The sequence below is a fragment of the Uranotaenia lowii genome, chromosome 1 (assembly GCF_029784155.1).
Source record: "Uranotaenia lowii strain MFRU-FL chromosome 1, ASM2978415v1, whole genome shotgun sequence".
NCBI classification, from domain to species: Eukaryota; Metazoa; Arthropoda; class Insecta; order Diptera; family Culicidae; genus Uranotaenia; species Uranotaenia lowii.
Window position 1 is genome coordinate 11,376,654 of NC_073691.1, and position 22,400 is coordinate 11,399,053.

Sequence of the window (22,400 nt, forward strand, 5' to 3'; positions counted from 1 at the left end):
TTTAATGTTCCAAATTTTGAATCTTCAATAGCTGATGCATATGTATTTCGGCTTCCCTCCTGTTGATCCCGATCAGTCGAAGAAAAGTGAAATCGTCTGCTCCAGAACCATCCTCCTCGTAAATTAAGCTCTAGTAGTTATAAGACCAATTGCTTCTTTCCCTTCCCCCCTCATCTAAACGCTTCAAATGTGCATACCCATAGTAAAGTACAAAACATTCCCGCTGCGAAATTGCCCCATCATCTTCCGGAAAATAGGTTACCAGGAGAGCTGGCGCGCTTCACAGAAGAAAAAAAACTGCAAGACACCTATCCATGGTGAAGTACTGTAGAAGTACAAGAAAGGGGCAGGAACTCGATCAAGAAAACCGGTCAGCTGAGCTGGAATTGACCGGCCGGGCCGGGAAGAAGCTTGTATGAAAAAAAAACAACCTTCTCTTTCAATGAGCAATTGAGCAGATTCCACACACCTGGTGCCGCGAAGAGACTTCAAGGTCTGGATGGGCAACAAACCCGAAAGTGGCACATTACATGCCTCTTCAAGTCTTGGCTTGAAGTTGAAGCACACACGAGCTGGACTGGAAACAGATTTATGTTTTTATGTTGGTTGTTTGCTGGTGGAACGTTGTTCATCCCCCTTTTCCAGGCTGCCTCCTTTTTTGTCTTCTTCCGAAAATATGGAGGCAGGTTTCGCATAAATCACATGGGCCTGTTCCAGTAAGTTGATTTTGATGCTTCAGCCAATAGGGCTAACTGCGAAACAACAATAATCAGCAGCTCATTCCAATTATAGGAATCCCCAAGGTGCCCAACGAAGATGATGATTGTTGTTCATAAATGGGCAATGATTAGGTCGATGATTGGTCGGATAAAAATCGCTGTGATCTGACAGTAGAATGAAAAAAAAAAAAATTATAAAAACACGAAAAACAAATTTAAACGTTTTTTTAAAAAGCAAATATTTCTTAAAGTTGTCAAAATTGTCAAAATTTTCAAAATTGCCAAAATTGTCAAAATTGTCAAAATTGTCAAAATTGTCAAAATTGTCAAAATTGTCAAAATTGTCAAAATTGTCAAAATTGTCAAAATTGTCAAAATTGTCAAAATTGTCAAAATTGTCAAAATTGTCAAAATTGTCAAAATTGTCAAAATTGTCAAAATTGTCAAAATTGTCAAAATTGTCAAAATTGTCAAAATTGTCAAAATTGTCAAAATTGTCAAAATTGTCAAAATTGTCAAAATTGTCAAAATTGTCAAAATTGTCAAAATTGTCAAAATTGTCAAAATTGTCAAAATTGTCAAAATTGTCAAAATTGTCAAAATTGTCAAAATTGTCAAAATTGTCAAAATTGTCAAAATTGTCAAAATTGTCAAAATTGTCAAAATTGTCAAAATTGTCAAAATTGTCAAAATTGTCAAAATTGTCAAAATTGTCAAAATTGTCAAAATTGTCAAAATTGTCAAAATTGTCAAAATTGTCAAAATTGTCAAAATTGTCAAAATTGTCAAAATTGTCAAAATTGTCAAAATTGTCAAAATTGTCAAAATTGTCAAAATTGTCAAAATTGTCAAAATTGTCAAAATTGTCAAAATTGTCAAAATTGTCAAAATTGTCAAAATTGTCAAAATTGTCAAAATTGTCAAAATTGTCAAAATTGTCAAAATTGTCAAAATTGTCAAAATTGTCAAAATTGTCAAAATTGTCAAAATTGTCAAAATTGTCAAAATTGTCAAAATTGTCAAAATTGTCAAAATTGTCAAAATTGTCAAAATTGTCAAAATTGTCAAAATTGTCAAAATTGTCAAAATTGTCAAAATTGTCAAAATTGTCAAAATAGTCAAAATTGTCAAAATTGTCAAAATTGTCAAAATTGTCAAAATTGTCAAAATTGTCAAAATTGTCAAAATTGTCAAAATTGTCAAAATTGTCAAAATTGTCAAAATTGTCAAAATTGTCAAAATTGTCAAAATTGTCAAAATTGTCAAAATTGTCAAAATTGTCAAAATTGTCAAAATTGTCAAAATTGTCAAAATTTTCAAAATTGTCAAAATTGTCAAAATTGTCAAAATTGTCAAAATTGTCAAAATTGTCAAAATTGTCAAAATTGTCAAAATTGTCAAAATTGTCAAAATTGTCAAAATTGTCAAAATTGTCAAAATTGTCAAAATTGTCAAAATTGTCAAAATTGTCAAAATTGTCAAAATTGTCAAAATTGTCAAAATTGTCAAAATTGTCAAAATTGTCAAAATTGTCCAAATTGTCAAAATTGTCAAAATTGTCAAAATTGTCAAAATTGTCAAAATTGTCAAAATTGTCAAAATTGTCAAAATTGTCAAAATTGTCAAAATTGTCAAAATTGTCAAAATTGTCAAAATTGTCAAAATTGTCAAAATTGTCAAAATTGTCAAAATTGTCAAAATTGTCAAAATTGTCAAAATTGTCAAAATTGTCAAAATTGTCAAAATTGTCAAAATTGTCAAAATTGTCAAAATTGTCAAAATTGTCAAAATTGTCAAAATTGTCAAAATTGTCAAAATTGTCAACATTGTCAAAATTGTCAAAATTGTCAAAATTGTCAAAATTGTCAAAATAGTAAAAATTGTCAAAATTGTCAAAATTGTCAAAATTGTCAAAATTGTCAAAATTGTCAAAATTGTCAAAATTGTCAAAATTGTCAAAATTGTCAAAATTGTCAAAATTGTCAAAATTGTCAAAATTGTCAAAATTGTCAAAATTGTCAAAATTGTCAAAATTGTCAAAATTGTCAAAATTGTCAAAATTGTCAAAATTGTCAAAATTGTCAAAATTGTCAAAATTGTCAAAATTGTCAAAATTGTCAAAATTGTCAAAATTGTCAAAATGGTCAAAATTGTCAAAATTGTCAAAATTGTCAAAATTGTCAAAATTGTCAAAATTGTCAAAATTGTCAAAATTGTCAAAATTGTCAAAATTGTCAAAATTGTCAAAATTGTCAAAATTGTCAAAATTGTCAAAATTGTCAAAATTGTCAAAATTGTCAAAATTGTCAAAATTGTCAAAATTGTCAAAATTGTCAAAATTGTCAAAATTGTCAAAATTGTCAAAATTGCCAAAATTGTCAAAATTGTCAAAATTGTCAAAATTGTCAAAATTGTCAAAATTGTCAAAATTGTCAAAATTGTCAAAATTGTCAAAATTGTCAAAATTGTCAAAATTGTCAACATTGTCCAAATTGTCAAAATTGTCAAAATTGTCAAAATTGTCAAAATTGTCAAAATTGTCAAAATTGTCAAAATTGTCAAAATTGTCAAAATTGTCAAAATTGTCAAAATTGTCAAAATTGTCAAAATTGTCAAAATTGTCAAAATTGTCAAAATAGTAAAAATTGTCAAAATTGTCAAAATTGTCAAAATTGTCAAAATTGTCAAAATTGTCAAAATTGTCAAAATTGTCAAAATTGTCAAAATTGTCAAAATTGTCAAAATTGTCAAAATTGTCAAAATTGTCAAAATTGTCAAAATTGTCAAAATTGTCAAAATTGTCAAAATTGTCAAAATTGTCAAAATTGTCAAAATTGTCAAAATTGTCAAAATTGTCAAAATTGTCAAAATTGTCAAAATTGTCAAAATTGTCAAAATTGTCAAAATTGTCAAAATTGTCAAAATTGTCAAAATTGTCAAAATTGTCAAAATTGTCAAAATTGTCAAAATTGTCAAAATTGTCACCAAATTGTCAAAATTGTCAAAATTGTCAACATTGTCAAAATTGTCAAAATTGTCAAAATTGCCAAAATTGTCAAAATTGTCAAAATTGTCAAAATTGTCAAAATTGTCAAAATTGTCAAAATTGTCAAAATTGTCAAAATTGTAAAAATTGTCAAAATTGTCAAAATTGTCAAAATTGTCAAATTTGTCATATTTGTCAAAATTGTCAAAATTGTCAAAATTGTCAAAATTGTCAAAATTGTCAAAATTGTCAAAATTGTCAAAATTGTCAAAATTGTCAAAATTGTCAAAATTGTCAAAATTGTCAAAATTGTCAAAATTTTCAAATTTTTCAAAATTGACACATATTTGTCACAAAATTGTTACAAAATTTTCACAAAATTGTCACCAAATTGTCACTAAATTGACACTAAATTGTCAAGAATTATTCACAAAATTGTCACAAAATTTTCACAGAATTGTCACAAAATTGTCACAAAATTGTCACAAAATTGTCACAAAATTGTCACAAAATTGTCACAAAACTGTCACAAAATTGTCACAAAATTGTCACAAAATTATCACAAAATTGTCTTAAAACTGTCACAAAATTGTCACAAAATTGTCACGAAACGGTCACGAAATTGTCACAAAATTTTCACAAAATTGTCACAAAATGGTTACGAAATGGTCACGCAATTGTTACGAAATTGTCACAAAACTGTCACAACATTGTCACAAAATTGTCAAAAAATTGTCACAAAATTGTCACAAAATTGTCACAAAATTGTCACAAAATTGTCACAAAATTGTCACAAAATTGTCACAAAATTGTCACAAAATTGTCACAAAATTGTCACAAAATTGTCACAAAATTGTCACAAAATTGTCACAAGTTGGTCACAAATATGTCACAAATTAAAATTTTTGAAAATTAAGCATCACTAACAATTTTTCTTTTTTTTTTTAATTTCCAGTGCCAACACGCAGATGGACAACGACGTGACGCCGGTCTATTTGGCCGCCCAGGAGGGCCACCTGGAGGTGCTCAAATTTCTAGTCCTAGAAGCGGGTGGCTCCCTGTATGTGCGAGCCAGAGATGGGATGGCCCCGATCCATGCGGCCGCCCAGATGGGCTGTCTCGATTGCCTCAAGTGGATGGTGAGTAGAACTTCGTTCGATCAGGATTGATTTTGCAGGTATTATCATCGTGGTCATGATCGTTAACCATCATCATCATCATTATCGTCATCAATGGCGACATCTTTATGGGATTGGCTACTGCTGATGATGCCCACCAAGCTTTGATGTTTGGTGACGGAGAAAAGCATCTTGAAACCAGTTCCGTTGAGTTGTGACAGCTCGTTACGATCTTGTTAAAACGAGGGGAAATGGAACCTGATAAACTACATCTCGGATCGAAGAAAGGTGCCAAGTATCTTCCGTCGAAACTTGCTGTTAATTCGATGTGAAAATTATTCATGGGATTTTTTTTCCAGAGATCTCATGTTGACAAAAAATTTAAGAATTTTTTTTTAACTTAAGCTTTGAAATTTGGAAACAAAATCGTTTGAAATCGTGTGAATTTCCTGATTTTACTTAACAATTTCTTGATCGACGAGCCCATTTGCTCTCAACTTGAATAAGGCTAGTGCGTAGCTTCGAAGGGGATAATCAGCAAACCTATCGAGTGGGATCTGATCTGATCTAGTTATTCCAATACGATTGACATTCAATTGAAGTTGCCATCTCCTGAACTGACTTTTCTTATTCTACTCTTTCCCTCTTCCACTAAGTTGCAAATTTTGCTTATCCACATCTATAATTGGATGCCTTTCACCTTCCGTTGGCCGGGAGGAATTTTCTATATGCGAGTGTGTTTCCTGTTTATGGGAAACTAGGAGATCTAGATAATGTCTTATTATCTGGTTAATAATACCATACATACTTTCTTGCTTGTGAAAACTATTCAACCTGTTTGAATTGCATCTTATCGATAAATGGAACTGGTTCATAGCTGTTTTATATGCATGACTAACTATGAAAAGAATAATGTTGAGATACAAAACATTAACATGCTTCAGATCAAAAGGGTCTCAAAATCGATATAATGTTGTCTAAGAATAAGAATGTTTAAAACTCATTTACCTTTATAAAAACCAGTTCAAATTTACAACACTTTTAACACAAATTTATCTGAAGGCTCAAGTTGAAAATTCTGATTCTCAAACTCACATTTTAAATTTGGTTTGAAATATAAAATTTTCGAAATATTGAAAATATTTTGAAAAAAGTAAAAAAAAAAGTAAATGTTTTTTGTTTATTAAAACGTTGAAACGTAGTAATATCTCGAAACAAATTTAACCAAAAATCCACTTTCTGGGATTTTCTGTTTTTTTTTTCAGAAATCCGGCAGTTCAAGTTCCAGTAAGTCGACAAAGTTGACAAAAAATATATTTGGTTTAACACTAGATCTCGACGTTTCATACAATTTTAAGTCATTTGACATCAAAATTAAAATTTAGATTTTTCCGATTTCCTTTGGATTCCCCTTTGGTGATTTTTTAAGGTAAAAAACCGAAACTTTGGGCCAATATTCAAAATATATATGATCGGTTTTCGAAATTTGACTTGAACTACTTGGCTGCCACCCTAATGTATGCATTTAAGTTTGTTTTGCTTGACTCCCTAATGGATATTAAGAAAGATTCCTCAACACATTGAATGTTGTTTTTTTTCTGAAAAAAACCCAATACCTGATTAAATTTCGATGCGATTGCTAGTGGTTTATTTCATATGGCAACTCCTCTTGAGCATTTTCGATTGCCTTCAAAATAAAGATTCAGTCGCTTTTAAGGCGAGAACTAAAAATATAATTCATATTCCATCGCCACTAATCACTTGTTTTGTGAATCGTATATATCAGTTTCACTTCTGTAAAATATGTTATTATGTCAAGAAAACACGGGCGGTGATTTTATTGAACATATTAATATGTGTTCGGTTTGAAACCCTGATTCACCAACAGGCTTGCTAGTTAAACGAATGAAGTCCCCTGATGCTGGTCACATACTGTATCAAAAGGCTGTTCGTTTTTCAATAATTACTGTCCGAGATAAAATATATTTCTCCAATAAACAAGCACACAACAAGGGGGAAATCAGTGAATGAAATATTGCGAACACCCTTCGAGGAATCGATACTTTAGAGACCATTTTTTCGCACTGTCTCGTTAAAACCATGTTAATGTCCCTCTTCCGAGTGTAAACTGGGCGGAGAACGCAACGCTTTTAACTTTCGCGAGGAACAACTCCCTAAACGGTTGCTTGCCGTTTTCAAATGAGGCTTCTTATGTTTTCCCGCTTTATAATTTCACCATGTTCATGTCTAGTTAGAGCTCCTTCAATAATATTTCAGTTTTATTTTCACATTGAGTGTCAGCCTGTAAAGCTCCTTAACGAAGATATAAAGTTTTCTTTCTGTGAACCTAACACTTCGACATAGATTCGTTCTTCTTGTTGGTGTTCGCATATTTTGTGCTCATTCATAGCACTAGCCATGAATGATTGAGTGTGCCCTCCGGCTGGATGGCTGCCGTCGACTGATTACAAATGATCATTTGAACGCCTTACACGATACTCACACGTAAAAAAAGAAATAAAGGCAGCAGCTACCAGTAACATAGAAAAATCAGCAGAAGGAAAAGCGTCTATGATGTGCGATCTATAAATTCACTCACCGGGTAATGTTCTTTTCTCTAGGTTGCCAGCCTCATTAGCTAGAAGCGTGCCGAGGGAGATTGAATATTTTCCATTGATACACCCTTTCGGAAAGTTATTACAAGTCAACCGATTATTTTTATTTAAAAAAAAAATGTAAAAGCTTATCAAGCAAATGGAACCAAATTTGGCATCGGATAGTATTAGGGTATGAGAAATGTTCCAATGAATATTTGTCACCCATCCTTTTTTTCCAATGGGGAGGTATGAAGAGGGCAGGGTGGCTCCCATACAATTTTTAACATAACCGGAGAACTAATCTAACAAATGGAACCAAATGTGCCATGGGAGGACATTCGGTAACGATAAATGCTTTTATGAGTATTCGAGACCCATCCTTCTTTCAAATGGGAAAATTTGAGAGGGGGAGTTGTCTTCTCTTACAATTTTTTACATAACTTGAGACAAATCAAGCAGATGGAAACAAATTTGGCTTGAGATGGTATTAGGGTATGATAAATGATTCCTTGAATCTTTGATATCCCTTCCTATCCTCTTCCAGTGGGGAGATTGGGAGAGAGAAGAGGCTTTTGTATAATTTTTCAAATAATTTGAAAACTATTAAAGTAATTGGAGTAGGAGAAATATTTCTATGATTATTTGGAACCCCTGCATTCTTCATTGAAAATATAGAAAAAAAAGAATGAGGCTCCCATACAATTTTTATTGCTAATCTCTAGATCAATTCGAGCAAATGGAACCAATTTTGGCATGGAAGGGATGGAAGGGTATTTGAGAACAAAAAAGGTTTCTATCGATATTTGGTACCAATTCCTCCTTCCAATAGAGAGATAGAAAAGGGACTTCTTTTCAATTTTTAGCATAACTAGAGAATTTATCAAGCAAATGGCTCCAATTTTGACTTTGAAGAGCATATGGAGGGTTGGAAGATTATTTCTAACCCCTCCATTATTCTATTGGGGATATAGGAAGGGAGTAGGGGTACTCCCATCCCAAATTTAATCTGGTAAAGGATTAAAGCACGAGAAAAGGTTCTATTATCATTTGAGACACCACTCTTCTTCCAATAAGTTTATAGGGAGAAAGAGGAGCTCTAATACAATTTTGTTGGCATATCTGAAGAATTAACCAACAAATGGAATCAAATTTTGCATGGGAAGTTATTTGGGCGCGAGATATGTTTCTTAGATTTCTATAAACCCTTCCGCCTTGCATAACCGCATTGATAAACAATAAATTCAAATGACATCACTGCAGGGTGCCTAGCGAGGTTTTGCGTGACTACTTTTCATGCAATACTTCGCGAGGCTCGAGCAGTGATGTCATTTGAATTTATTGTTTATCAATGCGAACAGACATACCCCTGTTAAACAACTAATAACTTTTGTCCTAATAAGATACGAAGTAACAGTCTTCGACAAAGTTGTTCAACGGAAAATTTGCTTAAGGAATTTTATAAATTGGCACAAAAACCATCAGCTAGCCCGGTTCCACAGAAGAAACAAAAATGATATTGTTTTTTCAGTACAAAATATTAAATTTTCCCATACAAACCTAAAAGTTCAAATTTACTCATGTAAACGTTACTTAAAAATTCTACAAAAAATCATGGATAAGTTTTGGACCAAGACGAAGCTTTTTAGACCCCAGGGTTTGAGAAATTCAAAAATGACTCCAAATCGACTAAGTCTAGTGGACAATCCATACGAATAAAACATACATTTAGGAATAATTAAAGAACTCATGAAATTTACAAAAGTTTAAAGATCAACTTGCACTAAGATGATAACATCATTGATTTAAAATTAGCACCAACAAATAAAAATTTAATATTTTTTACAATATTCGAGAAGATGTAGCAAAGCACACTGGGTCAGCTAGTATTCAATAAACAAAACACAAATCAATGTATTAGTATTTTCATAAAGTTTGACAAACTGTTTTCTTGTATTAAAATACTCCTCCTGCTTCAAAAAACGGGCCGCTTTAATTTAAAGGTTTTAGGTATTTATTGTTTTGCAGGTCCTTCCAATTTTTTTTTCTTAAAAGGATGGCCGCCCCTCAAGCTTCAAACCTTCAAGTTAAATATGTTGAGTCTCAAGACAATTTTGAAGCTCAGATTAAATGAAATGAAGTTCGCCTTTGAATAATGTTGAAATTTAATGAAAAATGAAGTGTACTTTAACTAAAATAATTTTAACGAACTGATTTTTTCTCATGGAAAGGGTAGCAAAGCACACCGGGTTAGCTGGTAAATTATATGTATAAAAAAGTGGAGAGTTTTTTTTTTTTTTTCATCTTTATGTACACTTCATTCCAAGTTTTTCAATATTATTAAAATAGTTATATAAAGTGTTCATTTATGAGAGTTAATACTATTTTTAAATGAAAAGTCTTAGTCAATTGCAAGTGAAATAACTTAATTTTCAGATTTAGAGTTGATTTTATACTTAAAATCTTAAAAAAACTGCTTTCCACTTCAAATTTTAATTATTATTGTGTGAATTAGATTGTAAAAGTACAATTTAATGAATATTGAATTCCAGCCGTATTTGTAAAAAATCACAAAAAGATCATCCCAATGTACAACTTGAGGGATTGCTTTGGTACCGAAAAAAGTCGACTGATAAGAGGATATTATTGATTCACGAGGAAAACGTTTAAAGATAGGCACATTCCTAGTGCAAATGTTTTAAAACTGATTGTGGAAGATATTTTAGTTCTGAACTAGATTTTTTGTCAGATTTTTTCAATCACCTCTAGTTTTGAGTTTGAAACATTTTATTAATCTTCATTCACTCAATAACACAGATTATTGCGAAGAATGCCACAAAGTAGTATATTACCGCAAAAAACGATGCAGATTTTGACTCGATAATCTTGTTTCAGAGATACAATAACGCTTTAAAATAGCAATCTATCAATCTTTTGAAAATTGAATAGATATCATTATAGCTATTTCCGAAGAAGAAAAAGGGGTTTTTTTCAGTTTGGTATTATATACGTTATAAAAATTTCAATCTAATTAACTTCTGTGTTGAAGACTGCAGCTCTTACACGAAAAAAAAACATTACACTAAAGCTTTAACAAATATTCAAGATTCATTTTGGTACGAAATGATTTCAAAATTCCCGTAACAGGAAAAATAATCAAATGAATGCATCAATAAATTTCATCCAGAAATCAAATTTACCCAAAGTCTATGGGAAAAATTGATATTTTTGAAATTTTATAAAAACTTAGACTTTTTCCAAAGAAGTCCAAAAATTTTTTGGATGAATTTTGAGGTTACTTAAAACTACAGCTGATAAAAAAAATATACAAATTTGGAATCACCTGGTATATATAGTCAAAATCAAATTTCAAATTAAGGCACCTCGGAGAAAATGTAATTTAGTTAATTGTGTTATAAATTATAATTGTGAATGTTTATTTTGAGTTTTATAGATAAATTTAAATACGTATCGCTGAAAACTGCAATTATAAAAACTTTTTATCCCTTTTTGGATTTGAATATTCGAAATGAACGCAATAATTGTTGTAATTTATTGTTAGTGGAATCTATTATGTTTTAACGGTCTAACTTGAACCTAGAATCATGTTGAAGATTTTTTTAGACTTTACTCCGTAATATTTTATATTCGATTGTATTTTTCACGGTTATCCAGAATATGAAAAGATTGATTTGAAACGCAATTGAATTAATTTGGATAAACATTTGAAATTACGATCTTTAGATTTTAACACATTAAAGACTGCAAAGAAATCTAACCCAAGAAACTCCGAAATTCGGCATTCTATATTTCAGAAACCACAGGAACAAATTCTAAAAACATTGAAATTTTAAGTTACTGAAAGTCATGTGTTTATATTGCAGTATAAGTTTCATTAATAAATTTAAAACATTTGTGCTGAGAGAAGCTCACCCACGGCAAGCGAAAGAACGAGATATCTCGTATTTGCTCCACAATGTGTTAATAATGTAATTCATTTTAAGCTTCATAACTCATTTTTGAATGATGAAAATTGAGGGTTAGATAAATTCTCCAGCCTTCACACACAGGCAAGTACATTTTTCGTGTTGGAACCGTCCCATTGCGTGATGAAATTTCCGATTCCAGCCACGCCGACCTACATCATCTGGCCTTTTATGAGCATTCTCAATTCCTCGCTTCTTTACGGGCTTCTTCACCGGGACGCAACGAGCCAGACTTTATGGAGACCTCGGAGCCCTTCGACTCAGTCGCGCTGATTCCAGTCAGCGGCATCAGTCGTCCCGGCCCTGAGTTCGATTGTGGCGATGAGGTTCTCCAGCCTGCACTGACAGGCAAGTATTCAACTTTCGTCGACCTTCCTCTCCGTGATGGATTTTTCCGTTCCAGTGAACGACGATCCGGTGTGTCTGTCGGGTCACGAGATCAACTAAATATCTACTTCCAAAATGTCGGCGGTATCAACTCCTGTGTCAACGAATATCTGCTAGCCACCTCATGCTCCAGCTACGATATTGTGGCTTTCACCGAAACCTGGCTGAACGACAGAACCCTTACCAGTCAGGTTTTTAGCTCCGACTACACAATGTTGATAATTTAAACTCTTCAAACAATAATCAAAACTTAAGATTCAATGCGGGTTTGCGATATCACAATACTCGTCAATCTCACCATTTGATGCGCAGTACAAGTTCAACAAGCTTTGGCCAACGTCGAATTTCCTTCATTGGTCCAACCAAATTCAACAGCCTTCCTGAAGAAATTAAAAACAGTTCCAACAGAAATATTTTTAAGACCAAACTTATGCAGTACTTCAAAGATAACCTAAACCGATGATCAACCAACCACTTATTTCAGTCCTTTCTTTAATTTTTTTAATTTTCTTAGCGATAAATTTAATTTAAATTATGTAGTTTTAGTTGTATTCTTAGTTACTCTTTATATTAATAATTCTTTTAAATCTTAGTTTTTTTTCATTAGATAAATAATGGATCTCTTAAAAGGAATATTCTTCCACTGAGATTCATTTTAACAAATATTGTTATATTCCTTCATTACATTTCCTCGCATTAAATAATCATTTTGAAAGTTCTCAGCATTATTAAAACTTTGCTCGCGTTTTCAAGTATATATTAAGTTTTTTCTTGTTTTGCTGCCAGACATGCTGAGAACAGTTAGCGTCCATTACCAGGGGGCTCAAATCGAGCTTTTTGGTGTGGGGGAGTGTGGTGGGCCGCTAAGAAAAAAAAAAATAAAAAAAAAAAAATAAATAAATTTTCCGGCGTGACCGAGGTCCTCACAACAGTACTAAATCCACCGGCGGGGGTGCTCTGATTGCCATCCGATCCGGTCTTTCAGCCACTCCAATCGACGACAAATCATGGAACGATCAGGAATTAGTGTGGATCCGTATCGATCTGGGTACTCGAAAGCTCTTCGTTAGGGTTTTATACTTACCTCCTGATCGCGCCAAAAGCGCGGTCTTCGCAGAGTCGTTTTCCCGCGGCCTTCCCGGTTGTGTTCCCTTACTGTTCCCGAGGACGACATTCTTATTATTGGCGACTTCAACCTGCCCGGACTTAAATGGTGTTTTTTGTTTGCTGATCCAGCGAGATCTTCATTTACTACGCCCTCTAGTTTGATCCTCGACTCACTCAGCACAGCAACTCTCCGACAAATTAACAGCGTCGAGAATGAGAATGGTCGCTTTCTCGATCTCTGTTTTGTTAACGACGGATCCCAATTGGCTACAATTGAACTGGCTCCTGCGCCTCTGGTTAAGCTTGTTCCTCACCACCCGGCACTGCTGCTTTCGCTTGAAATTTCTGAAGTTGTGATTCCTATCAAGAAGCCGGTATCCTTTTTTCTCGATTTCAAGAACGCCGATTGTGTCGCTATTTCACAAACGCTTGACGCCATCGACTGGAATTCTGAACTCAAATCTTCCGATCCAAACGCCGCTGCTTTGAAGTTCTCCCATATCATCAACTACATCATCGATCGTCACGTACCAAAACGCTCAGCAGCCTCTGACCTACGTGCTCCCTGGGTCACGAAAGAGTTGCGACAAATGAAAGCACTCAAGAACAAAGCCCTCCGCTACTACTTGAGGCACAAGTCTCTCCATGCCAAAAACCAATATCGCAAACTTAACGCAGCTTATAAAAAAGTATGCACGCGTTGTTACCAGAGCTACCTTATCCGGATACAGCGTGGTTTTAAAACTAGACCCAAATCGTTTTGGCAGTACATTAAGGACCAACGGAAAGAACTGGGCTTATTTACCGTCCTACATGTTTTTGGAAGACAAGTCGGCGACCTCAGACCTTGATATTTGTAACCTCTTCGCTGACAAATTCCGTAGTGCTTTTGATTCTGGTTCAATATCCACGGACCAGTTTACTATGGCGGCTAGTAACGTCCCACGTCAGACTCTGAGACGGTCAGAGCACTTCCTTTTATCACATCATAATCGATGATAATACCTTATCAGTGATAATACCGTCTTGAAGGCGACTGCTAAGCTGAAATCCAGTGTTTCTGCAGGTCCGGATGGCATTCCAGCGACTTTTCTAAAACGCTATATATCACATATGCTGACTCTTATAAAACGAATCTTCCAATCATCGCTCACGGAATCCACGTTCCCTTCAATTTGGAAAGAGGCTTACATGTTTCCGGTCCACAAAAAGGTGACAGGAGGAACGTTAACAATTATCGCGGTATTCCTGCCCTATGTGCGATCGCCAAACTGTTTGAGCTGGTTGTATTAGATCCATTTTTCTCGTAATGCAATTTTCATTTCTCTAACGAACAGCATGGGTTCATGCCCAAACGCTCTACGACAACAAACATGTTGACGTTCACATCTTCCGTGCAAGACAGTTTTGCCATGGGATCTACACCGACCTGATCGCAGCTTTCGACAAGGTAAACCACAAAATAGCCAAAGCCAAACTAGATCGTAGCGGTATTTGCGGCTCTTTACTAGAATGGTTCCATAGCTACCTGGTAGGACGGAAACTTATTGTACGGTCAGGTGAATCATTTTCCAATCAATTCCCTGCCTCTTCTGGAGTACCTCAAGGAGCCACCTAGGACCCATCATATTCCTGATCTACTTCAACGACGTGCTGCTGCTTCTCGATGGACCAAAACTGGCGTATGCCGACGACTTGAATTTGTTTCAATCCATCAACAGCCCCGAAGATGTCAACGTCTTGCAGAGCCAGTTTAACATCTTCGCCGCCTGGTGTGATGTCAATTGCCTTCCCTTGAATCGCAACAAATGTACGGTAATTTCGTTTTCACGCCATTTTTCATTATTTTCTGGAACATGAGGCAGTTGCACGAGTTGGTGTGGTCCTGGAACGGTTTAAACGTCTGGATTTCAAGATCCATACAAACTACATCGTCGATAAAGCTTCCAGATGCCTGGATCTTTTATTTCGCATGACAAAAGACTTTATAGATATTTATTGTCTCAAGAGTCTTTACTGCAGCTTGGTTCGATCGTCCCTCGAATATGCCTCGGCTGTATGGTGCTTCTACTACCAAAATGGCTCGGAGCGTATCGAGGCCATCCAGATGCGTTTTTGCGCTTCGTTCTCCGGAACCTGAACTGGCAAGACCCGTTCCGACTCCCCAGCTACGAAAGCCGCCTTATCGACATCGACACGCTGCAGGCCCGCCGGACCGCAACACGGGCCTCTATTATTGCCGATCTGCTTTCGTCGAGAACCGACTGCCCTGCACTGCTAGAAGCACTCCAACTCAGCGTGCGATCCCGAGGCTTGAGGAATCGTAATCTTCAGCTCTTTGCTCCTCTCCAACAGAATAACTACTGAGCTCATACAGCGCTAATTGGTGCAATAAGGACGTTTAACAGCTTCTCCGATCATTTTGATTATGACGTTTCGAGGGAATTATTCCGAAGAAGAATCCTTAGTGCTTTAAGTATAGTATAGGGTAAATTCCGTGTAATTGTAGTTTGTCTTAAATTTTTAACCTATCATTTGGATTAATATGTGATCTGTTGATGAAAATAAACAATAAACAAACGAAATTCATACAAGAGAATCTTTACTTTGCTCTCTAATTTTGCAATCTAATCAAGAATTCATTGTAAACGCAAGTGAAAATAGCATTAATATAAGGGCCTCATATATTTAAATGTGTTAAAACCGCTTTATGTATGGAAAATTTTAAGGAAAAATTGCTTTGTCAGAAAAGTCAGATGAGTCGAAAATTAAAGCTGTGTTTATTCAATTCTCTAGCTTAATTAAGTGCGACCAAATGTGTCATAGACACATTTCACAAAAATAGATAAGAATTTATTAGAATTACGAGTTCTAAAATATTAAGTTGAATTTTTAAATTTAACTTAATGTAAAGATTCATTCACAAGCGTTTGAAGTAGTGCTAAAATAATTTTGTCTCAAGGGATTTTTGTTCCCAAGATTTATCATCATAAGGGTGACTCCAAATTGCATTGTGTCTGAGATTTTGAGAGCTTGCTTCGAAATTATAGCTTAGGATGTAGAAGATATTTTTTTTCTCAAGCGACTGGTTAAATTTTTGAAAATAATCTATTTTATTGATCTTTTTTTATAGCAAAATTCTCAGACTATAAAAAAAATCATGTATTCATGATATCCAACATTTACTGGTCCTTAGATTAATCGGTCAAATTTATAGATCTTCGATATATTTAAACATATATCTTCACGAGACAAACAAAAGTTTCAATAGGATAAAAATAAAAAATCCCCTGTGCAAGAAAATAGTTATGAATTGAAGAAAATGTATTATTTTAAGGAAAGAGATGGCAAAATGTCCAGCTAGGGGGCCAATTTCCAAATCTAGTTGACTTGTAGACGGTTTTGAAAGACGGATTTGCTTTGTACTGATTGTACATGAAACAACTTTTATTTTCATAACTTTTTTTCTCCTACGGTATAGATTGTTTTAGTTCATCGTGTTTTTTTTTCGTCTCGTCAAGATCTTTTGAACCGTATAAGGCATATCTCAGTACACAAGAAAACCAAGTTTCCTATATGATTGTACACTGCACAGTTTTCTAAAGAAGACTTAAAGAATTTTAAACAAAAACGTAATATTGATGTTTTACAGGTTAGCCATTTTTTAAAGTTAGTCATACTTAAAAAATTCTAGTTTCCAAAAAGGGTAAGTTTCTTATGTCAAATTTTGTCCTTAGCTTGGAAAAAATGGCATTTTGTTGTTAAGTTCCTCAAAAAAAAAACGATTCTTGGTCTGATAGAAGGTTCCATGCTTATTTGGAGCTCAATCGGTCAACTCTAAGAGGTCGTTCAACGACGCTCAAGCTCTTATGCGAGTTTGTCTTGATTTGTAAAAAAAAAACTTTTTGGGCTTTAATTTGAACAGTTGGAACACAGGAATCTGTACTGAATGATAGTTTTTCGATCTTTGCAGAGGTATTTGTGGGAGTAGATACTATCAAAAAAGGAACAGAAAAAGTTGAAAAAATGATAACATGTAACTTGCCGTAAAACCGTGTAGCGGACAAATCCGCTGCAGCCTATTTCGGATTTATTTTACTAAATACTCGAGATTGCAACTTGAGCACCTTTCTACTTATGCTCCTGATTTCCCAAAGAAAACCGTCAAAGCCCAGTGAGTGTAAAATTTGCCTATCATGACGTAATGGCAACATGCATCGCTCGTTTCCACGTAGGAGCTGCACTTCTTCTAACTAAGCCTCTTACTCCAGCTAGTCGTTGTTAACTGTAATGGAGCAAAACGCGGCAAAACTCCAAAAGAGAAAGAGATTACCTACCAATCTGTAGCTACTTACTATCGGTCCCGTTTTGTTCCCTTAATGTTTTGATGAAAACACCTGCTATACCTTTTCGCTGATGATGATTCCAGGACTAGCCTCAATGTTGTTTCTATTACAACTCGAGATGTTGTTATTGATGATGTTTATGTTAGTTGTTGGTTGATGATAATGATCGATCCTATCCTATACCCGCATGTTTGATGATGGCTACCAAGTGGCTGCCGATACTGGAGCGCGAAAAACTGCAAACTGCAGCTAAGTGGAAAATCTGGGCCGATCGCACTTGTCCGAGATGAACGGGCAGTTGCGCTGAGGTCCCGTTCGCGATTAGACCTACCGATAGATTTTTTCCTTCGCGAGTCGAAAATTTTGATCGATTTTATAATACAGTTTTGTAATATCTCGGTGTGACGGTTTTTATTTTTTCTCTCCCGGTGCGTACAGGTTGACGATCAAGGTGTTGATCCGAATTTGAGGGACGGCGATGGTGCAACACCGCTCCATTTTGCCGCCTCTCGGGGACATCTGACGGCCGTCCGGTGGCTCCTGAGTCACGGTGCCAAATTGTCCCTAGATAAATACGGCAAGAGTCCCATCAATGATGCTGCGGAAAATCAACAGGTCGAGTGTCTAAATGCCCTGGTCCAGCATGGAAATCGAGGCTCAACCGCTGAACCGGACTACATCGATTCGAAACAACTTGCCATCGCCAAACAGCAGCAACGTCGCAATTCAACGGACCTGTACGGATCCCACCAACAGCTGCATCATCCCGCAGGACCTCCTCCACATTCGCAATCCGTAACACCGGTGCAGCTTCATCAACCGCAACAACATCAACATCAACAACAACAGCAGCAGCAACAACCAGCAGCCCAGCAGCAGAAGAGAACCTCCAAGAAACATTCCACCAGTCATCTGCACTACGCCAAGAATAAGGGTTCATCGGCGGCCCACCATCATCACAACACCATGATGTCGAAATCGTCGTCCGGAAGTTCCGACTCGGAACCGTTCTATCTGCATCCACCGGCCATTCGGCAGACGAAGGTGAGTAACGATTTTTTTATTTACTTAAAACCCTTAATCAGTTGCTTATGGTGAAAATAATCTATATTTGATAAAAGGGATTACAATATCGAACTTTTTTCAACTTTCTTCAATTGACAATGATGATTTTTTTTATTAAATTATTAAATCAAAACCGATGCTTCAACGGAATAGCTGTAGGAAAGGGGGGAGTTTAGGTGGTTGAATGTATTTAAATATAATGAATGTTTTCATTTGAACTAATGAGTGATAAATCAAAAGAAATTATTTCATTTTTTTTATAACATGTAGTCATTCGTTTGCTCAATAAGTTTTCTTACTCAATTAATTTGAAACTTCTACCTAGATATACATATTAGGATCAACTGATAAATTTGAACAAATCTATTGATGAAATATAGTAAAATAGAAAAGTTAAGTTACGCTCCATAAACCTTATAAACAAGATACATTTTGAAAAACGATTTAAACACACAAAAAATCGGCATCTCTAAATTTTCAACTTCTTCTAAAAATTTAAACCTGCATTTCAGCTTCTATGAATAAACAGTGCAATGAAGGAAACACAGGGATTTACTTTAATTTTTTTACTGTGCTTCGAGTTTCACCAATCGTAATTTTTGAATGATTTAAAATTGCTTATAATGAAATTAATTTTCATCGAAATTTGCACATTTTTGTAACATATTTTACAATAAATGAATAAGAATGAAATGTAATTTTTTTTTGAAATTTCGGAAAATTATCAAATAGTCAAAAATGTTCGATATTCAAAATCATCAAAATCATAAATGTTGTCAAAATTGTCAAAATTGATAAAGTGACAAAAAAACTAAATATTGTCAGAATTGTCAGAATTGTCAGATTTGTCAAAACCAACAAACTCATTAAAATTGTCAAAAATGTCTAAATTGTAAAAATTGTCAAAATTGTCGAAAAAGTCAAAATTGCCAAAAAAGTCAAAACCACCAAATTCATCAAAATTGTCAAAAAAGTCTAAATTGTCAAAATTGTCGAAATAGTCAAAATTGTCGAAATAGTCAAAATAGTCATAATTGTCAAAATTTTCAAAATTGTCGAAATTGTCAAAATTGTCAAAATTGTCAAAATTGTCAAAATTGTCAAAATTGTCAAAATTGTCAAAATTGTCAAAATTGTCAAAATTGTCAAAATTGTCAAAATTGTCAAAATTGTCAAAATTGTCAAAATTGTCAAAATTGTCAAAATTGTCAAAATTGTCAAAATTGTCAAAATTGTCAAAATTGTCAAAATTGTCAAAATTGTCAAAATTGTCAAAATTGTCAAAATTGTCAAAATTGTCAAAATTGTCAAAATTGTCAAAATTGTCAAAATTGTCAAAATTGTCAAAATTGTCAAAATTGTCAAAATTGTCAAAATTGTCAAAATTGTCAAAATTGTCAAAATTGTCAAAATTGTCAAAATTGTCAAAATTGTCAAAATTGTCAAAATTGTCAAAATTGTCAAAATTGTCAAAATTGTCAAAATTGTCAAAATTGTCAAAATTGTCAAAATTGTCAAAATTGTCAAAATTGTCAAAATTGTCAAAATTGTCAAAATTGTCAAAATTGTCAAAATTGTCAAAATTGTCAAAATTGTCAAAATTGTCAAAATTGTCAAAATTGTCAAAATTGTCAAAATTGTCAAAATTGTCAAAATTGTCAAAATTGTCAAAATTGTCAAAATTGTCAAAATTGTCAAAATTGTCAAAATTGTCAAAATTGTCAAAATTGTCAAAATTGTCAAAATTGTCAAAATTGTCAAAATTGTCAAAATTGTCAAAATTGTCAAAATTGTCAAAATTGTCAAAATTGTCAAAATTGTCAAAATTGTCAAAATTGTCAAAATTGTCAAAATTGTCAAAATTGTCAAAATTGTCAAAATTGTCAAAATTGTCAAAATTGTCAAAATTGTCAAAATTGTCAAAATTGTCAAAATTGTCAAAATTGTCAAAATTGTCAAAATTGTCAAAATTGTCAAAATTGTCAAAATTGTCAAAATTGTCAAAATTGTCAAAATTGTCAAAATTGTCAAAATTGTCAAAATTGTCAAAATTGTCAAAATTGTCAAAATTGTCAAAATTGTCAAAATTGTCAAAATTGTCAAAATTGTCAAAATTGTCAAAATTGTCAAAATTGTCAAAATTGTCAAAATTGTCAAAATTGTCAAAATTGTCAAAATTGTCAAAATTGTCAAAATTGTCAAAATTGTCAAAATTGTCAAAATTGTCAAAATTGTCAAAATTGTCAAAATTGTCAAAATTGTCAAAATTGTCAAAATTGTCAAAATTGTCAAAATTGTCAAAATTTTCAAAATTTTCAAAATTTTCAAAAATTTCAAGATTGTCAAAATTGTCAAAATTGTCAAAATTGTCAAAATTGTCAAAATTGTCAAAATTGTCAAAATTGTCAAAATTGTCAAAATTGTCAAAATTGTCAAAATTGTCAAAATTGTCAAAATTGTCAAAATTGTCAAAATTGTCAAAATTGTCAAAATTGTCAAAATTGTCAAAATTGTCAAAATTGTCAAAATTGTCAAAATTGTCAAAATTGTCAAAATTGTCAAAATTGTCAAAATTGTCAAAATTGTCAAAATTGTCAAAATTGTCAAAATTGTCAAAATTGTCAAAATTGTCAAAATTGTCAAAATTGTCAAAATTGTCAAAATTGTCAAAATTGTCAAAATTGTCAAAATTGTCAAAATTGTCAAAATTGTCAAAATTGTCAAAATTGTCAAAATTGTCAAAATTGTCAAAATTGTCAAAATTGTCAAATTGGTCAAAATTGTCAAAATTGTCAAAATTGTCAAAATTGTCAAAATTGTCAAAATTGTCAAAATTGTCAAAATTGTCAAAATTTTAAAAATTGTCAAAGTTGTCAAAATTGTCAATATTGTGAAAATTGTCAAAATTGTCAATATTGTCAAAATTGTCAAAATTGTCAAAATTGTCAAAATTGTCAAAATTGTCAAAATTGTCAAAATTGTCAAAATTGTCAAAATTGTCAAAATTGTCAAAATTGCCAAAATTGTCAAAATTGTCAAAATTGTCAAAATTGTCAAAGTTTTTCAAATTGTCAAAATTGTCAAAATTGTCAAACTTGTGAAAACTGTAAAAATCGCCAAAATTGTGAAAATTTTCAAAATTGTCTAAATTGCCAAAATTGTCAAAATTGTCAAAACTGTCAAAATTGTCAAAATTGTCAAAATTGTCAAAATTGTCAAAATTGTCAAAATTGACAAAATTGACAAAATTGACAAAATTGTCAAAATTGTCAAAATTGTCAAAATTGTCAAAATTGTCAAAATTGTCAAAATTGTCAAAATTGTCAAAATTGTCAAAATTGTCAAAATTGTCAAAATTGTCAAAATTGTCAAAATTTACAAAATTATCAAATTTGTCAAAACTGTCAAAATTATCCAAATTTTCAAAATTGTCAAAATTGTCAAAATTGTGAAAATTGTCAAACTGTCAAAATTGTCAAAATTTATTAAATTTTAAAACAATTTCGAAATTTTTAAATATTATAAAACTGTCGAACTGTCAAAAGAGTCAAAATTTTCATAATTGTAAGATTACTTAAAATTACCGAAATTGTAAAAAACTGTCAATATTTTGAAAGCTTTCTAAATTGTCAAACCTTCTTAAATAAATAAATTAAAAAAAAGGTGCAATTATCTGATATGTAAAAATTATAAACAAAATGTCCAAAATGGTCAAGAAAAATGTGATTATTGTCTTTGCTTTTGGTATGTTGATAGCTTATTCTTTAAATTCTCTTCCAGGACGGCTTATATACCCGCCAATCGCCGGATAGCTACTACGGAACGGTTCCGCCCAACGACGGCGTCTACATTAATCCGATGCGTCATGGATCCAGCACTCCTCCGAGTCCGAGTGGCAGCGTTTCGGGAGAATCCTTCTTCCTGCACGACCCCCAGGAGGTGATCTACAACCGGGTGAAGGACCTATTCGATTCGGATCTGAGCAGCACCAAGGACGACCGCACTGCCACCTCGCGGGCCATGACCGGTGAGTTTGTTTACATTTTCTTCCAAAACATGGAACACTCTAAGCAATTGTTTTGTTTTATTTCA

At 33.2% G+C, this 22,400-nt stretch overlaps 1 protein-coding gene across 14 annotated transcripts in view; it reads left to right on the forward strand.

Moving 5' to 3' along the window:
• Positions 1–22,400, forward strand: part of LOC129758259 (probable serine/threonine-protein kinase DDB_G0282963) — a 378,135-nt gene that overhangs the window by 252,036 nt on the left and 103,699 nt on the right. For all 14 annotated transcript variants that reach the window (XM_055756071.1, XM_055756625.1, XM_055729006.1 and 11 more), the window contains 3 exons: positions 4,661–4,844; positions 17,682–18,287; positions 22,089–22,335. In XM_055756071.1, the coding sequence (XP_055612046.1) occupies positions 4,661–4,844; positions 17,682–18,287; positions 22,089–22,335 (1,037 nt within the window). The remainder of the gene's footprint in view (positions 1–4,660; positions 4,845–17,681; positions 18,288–22,088; positions 22,336–22,400) is intronic.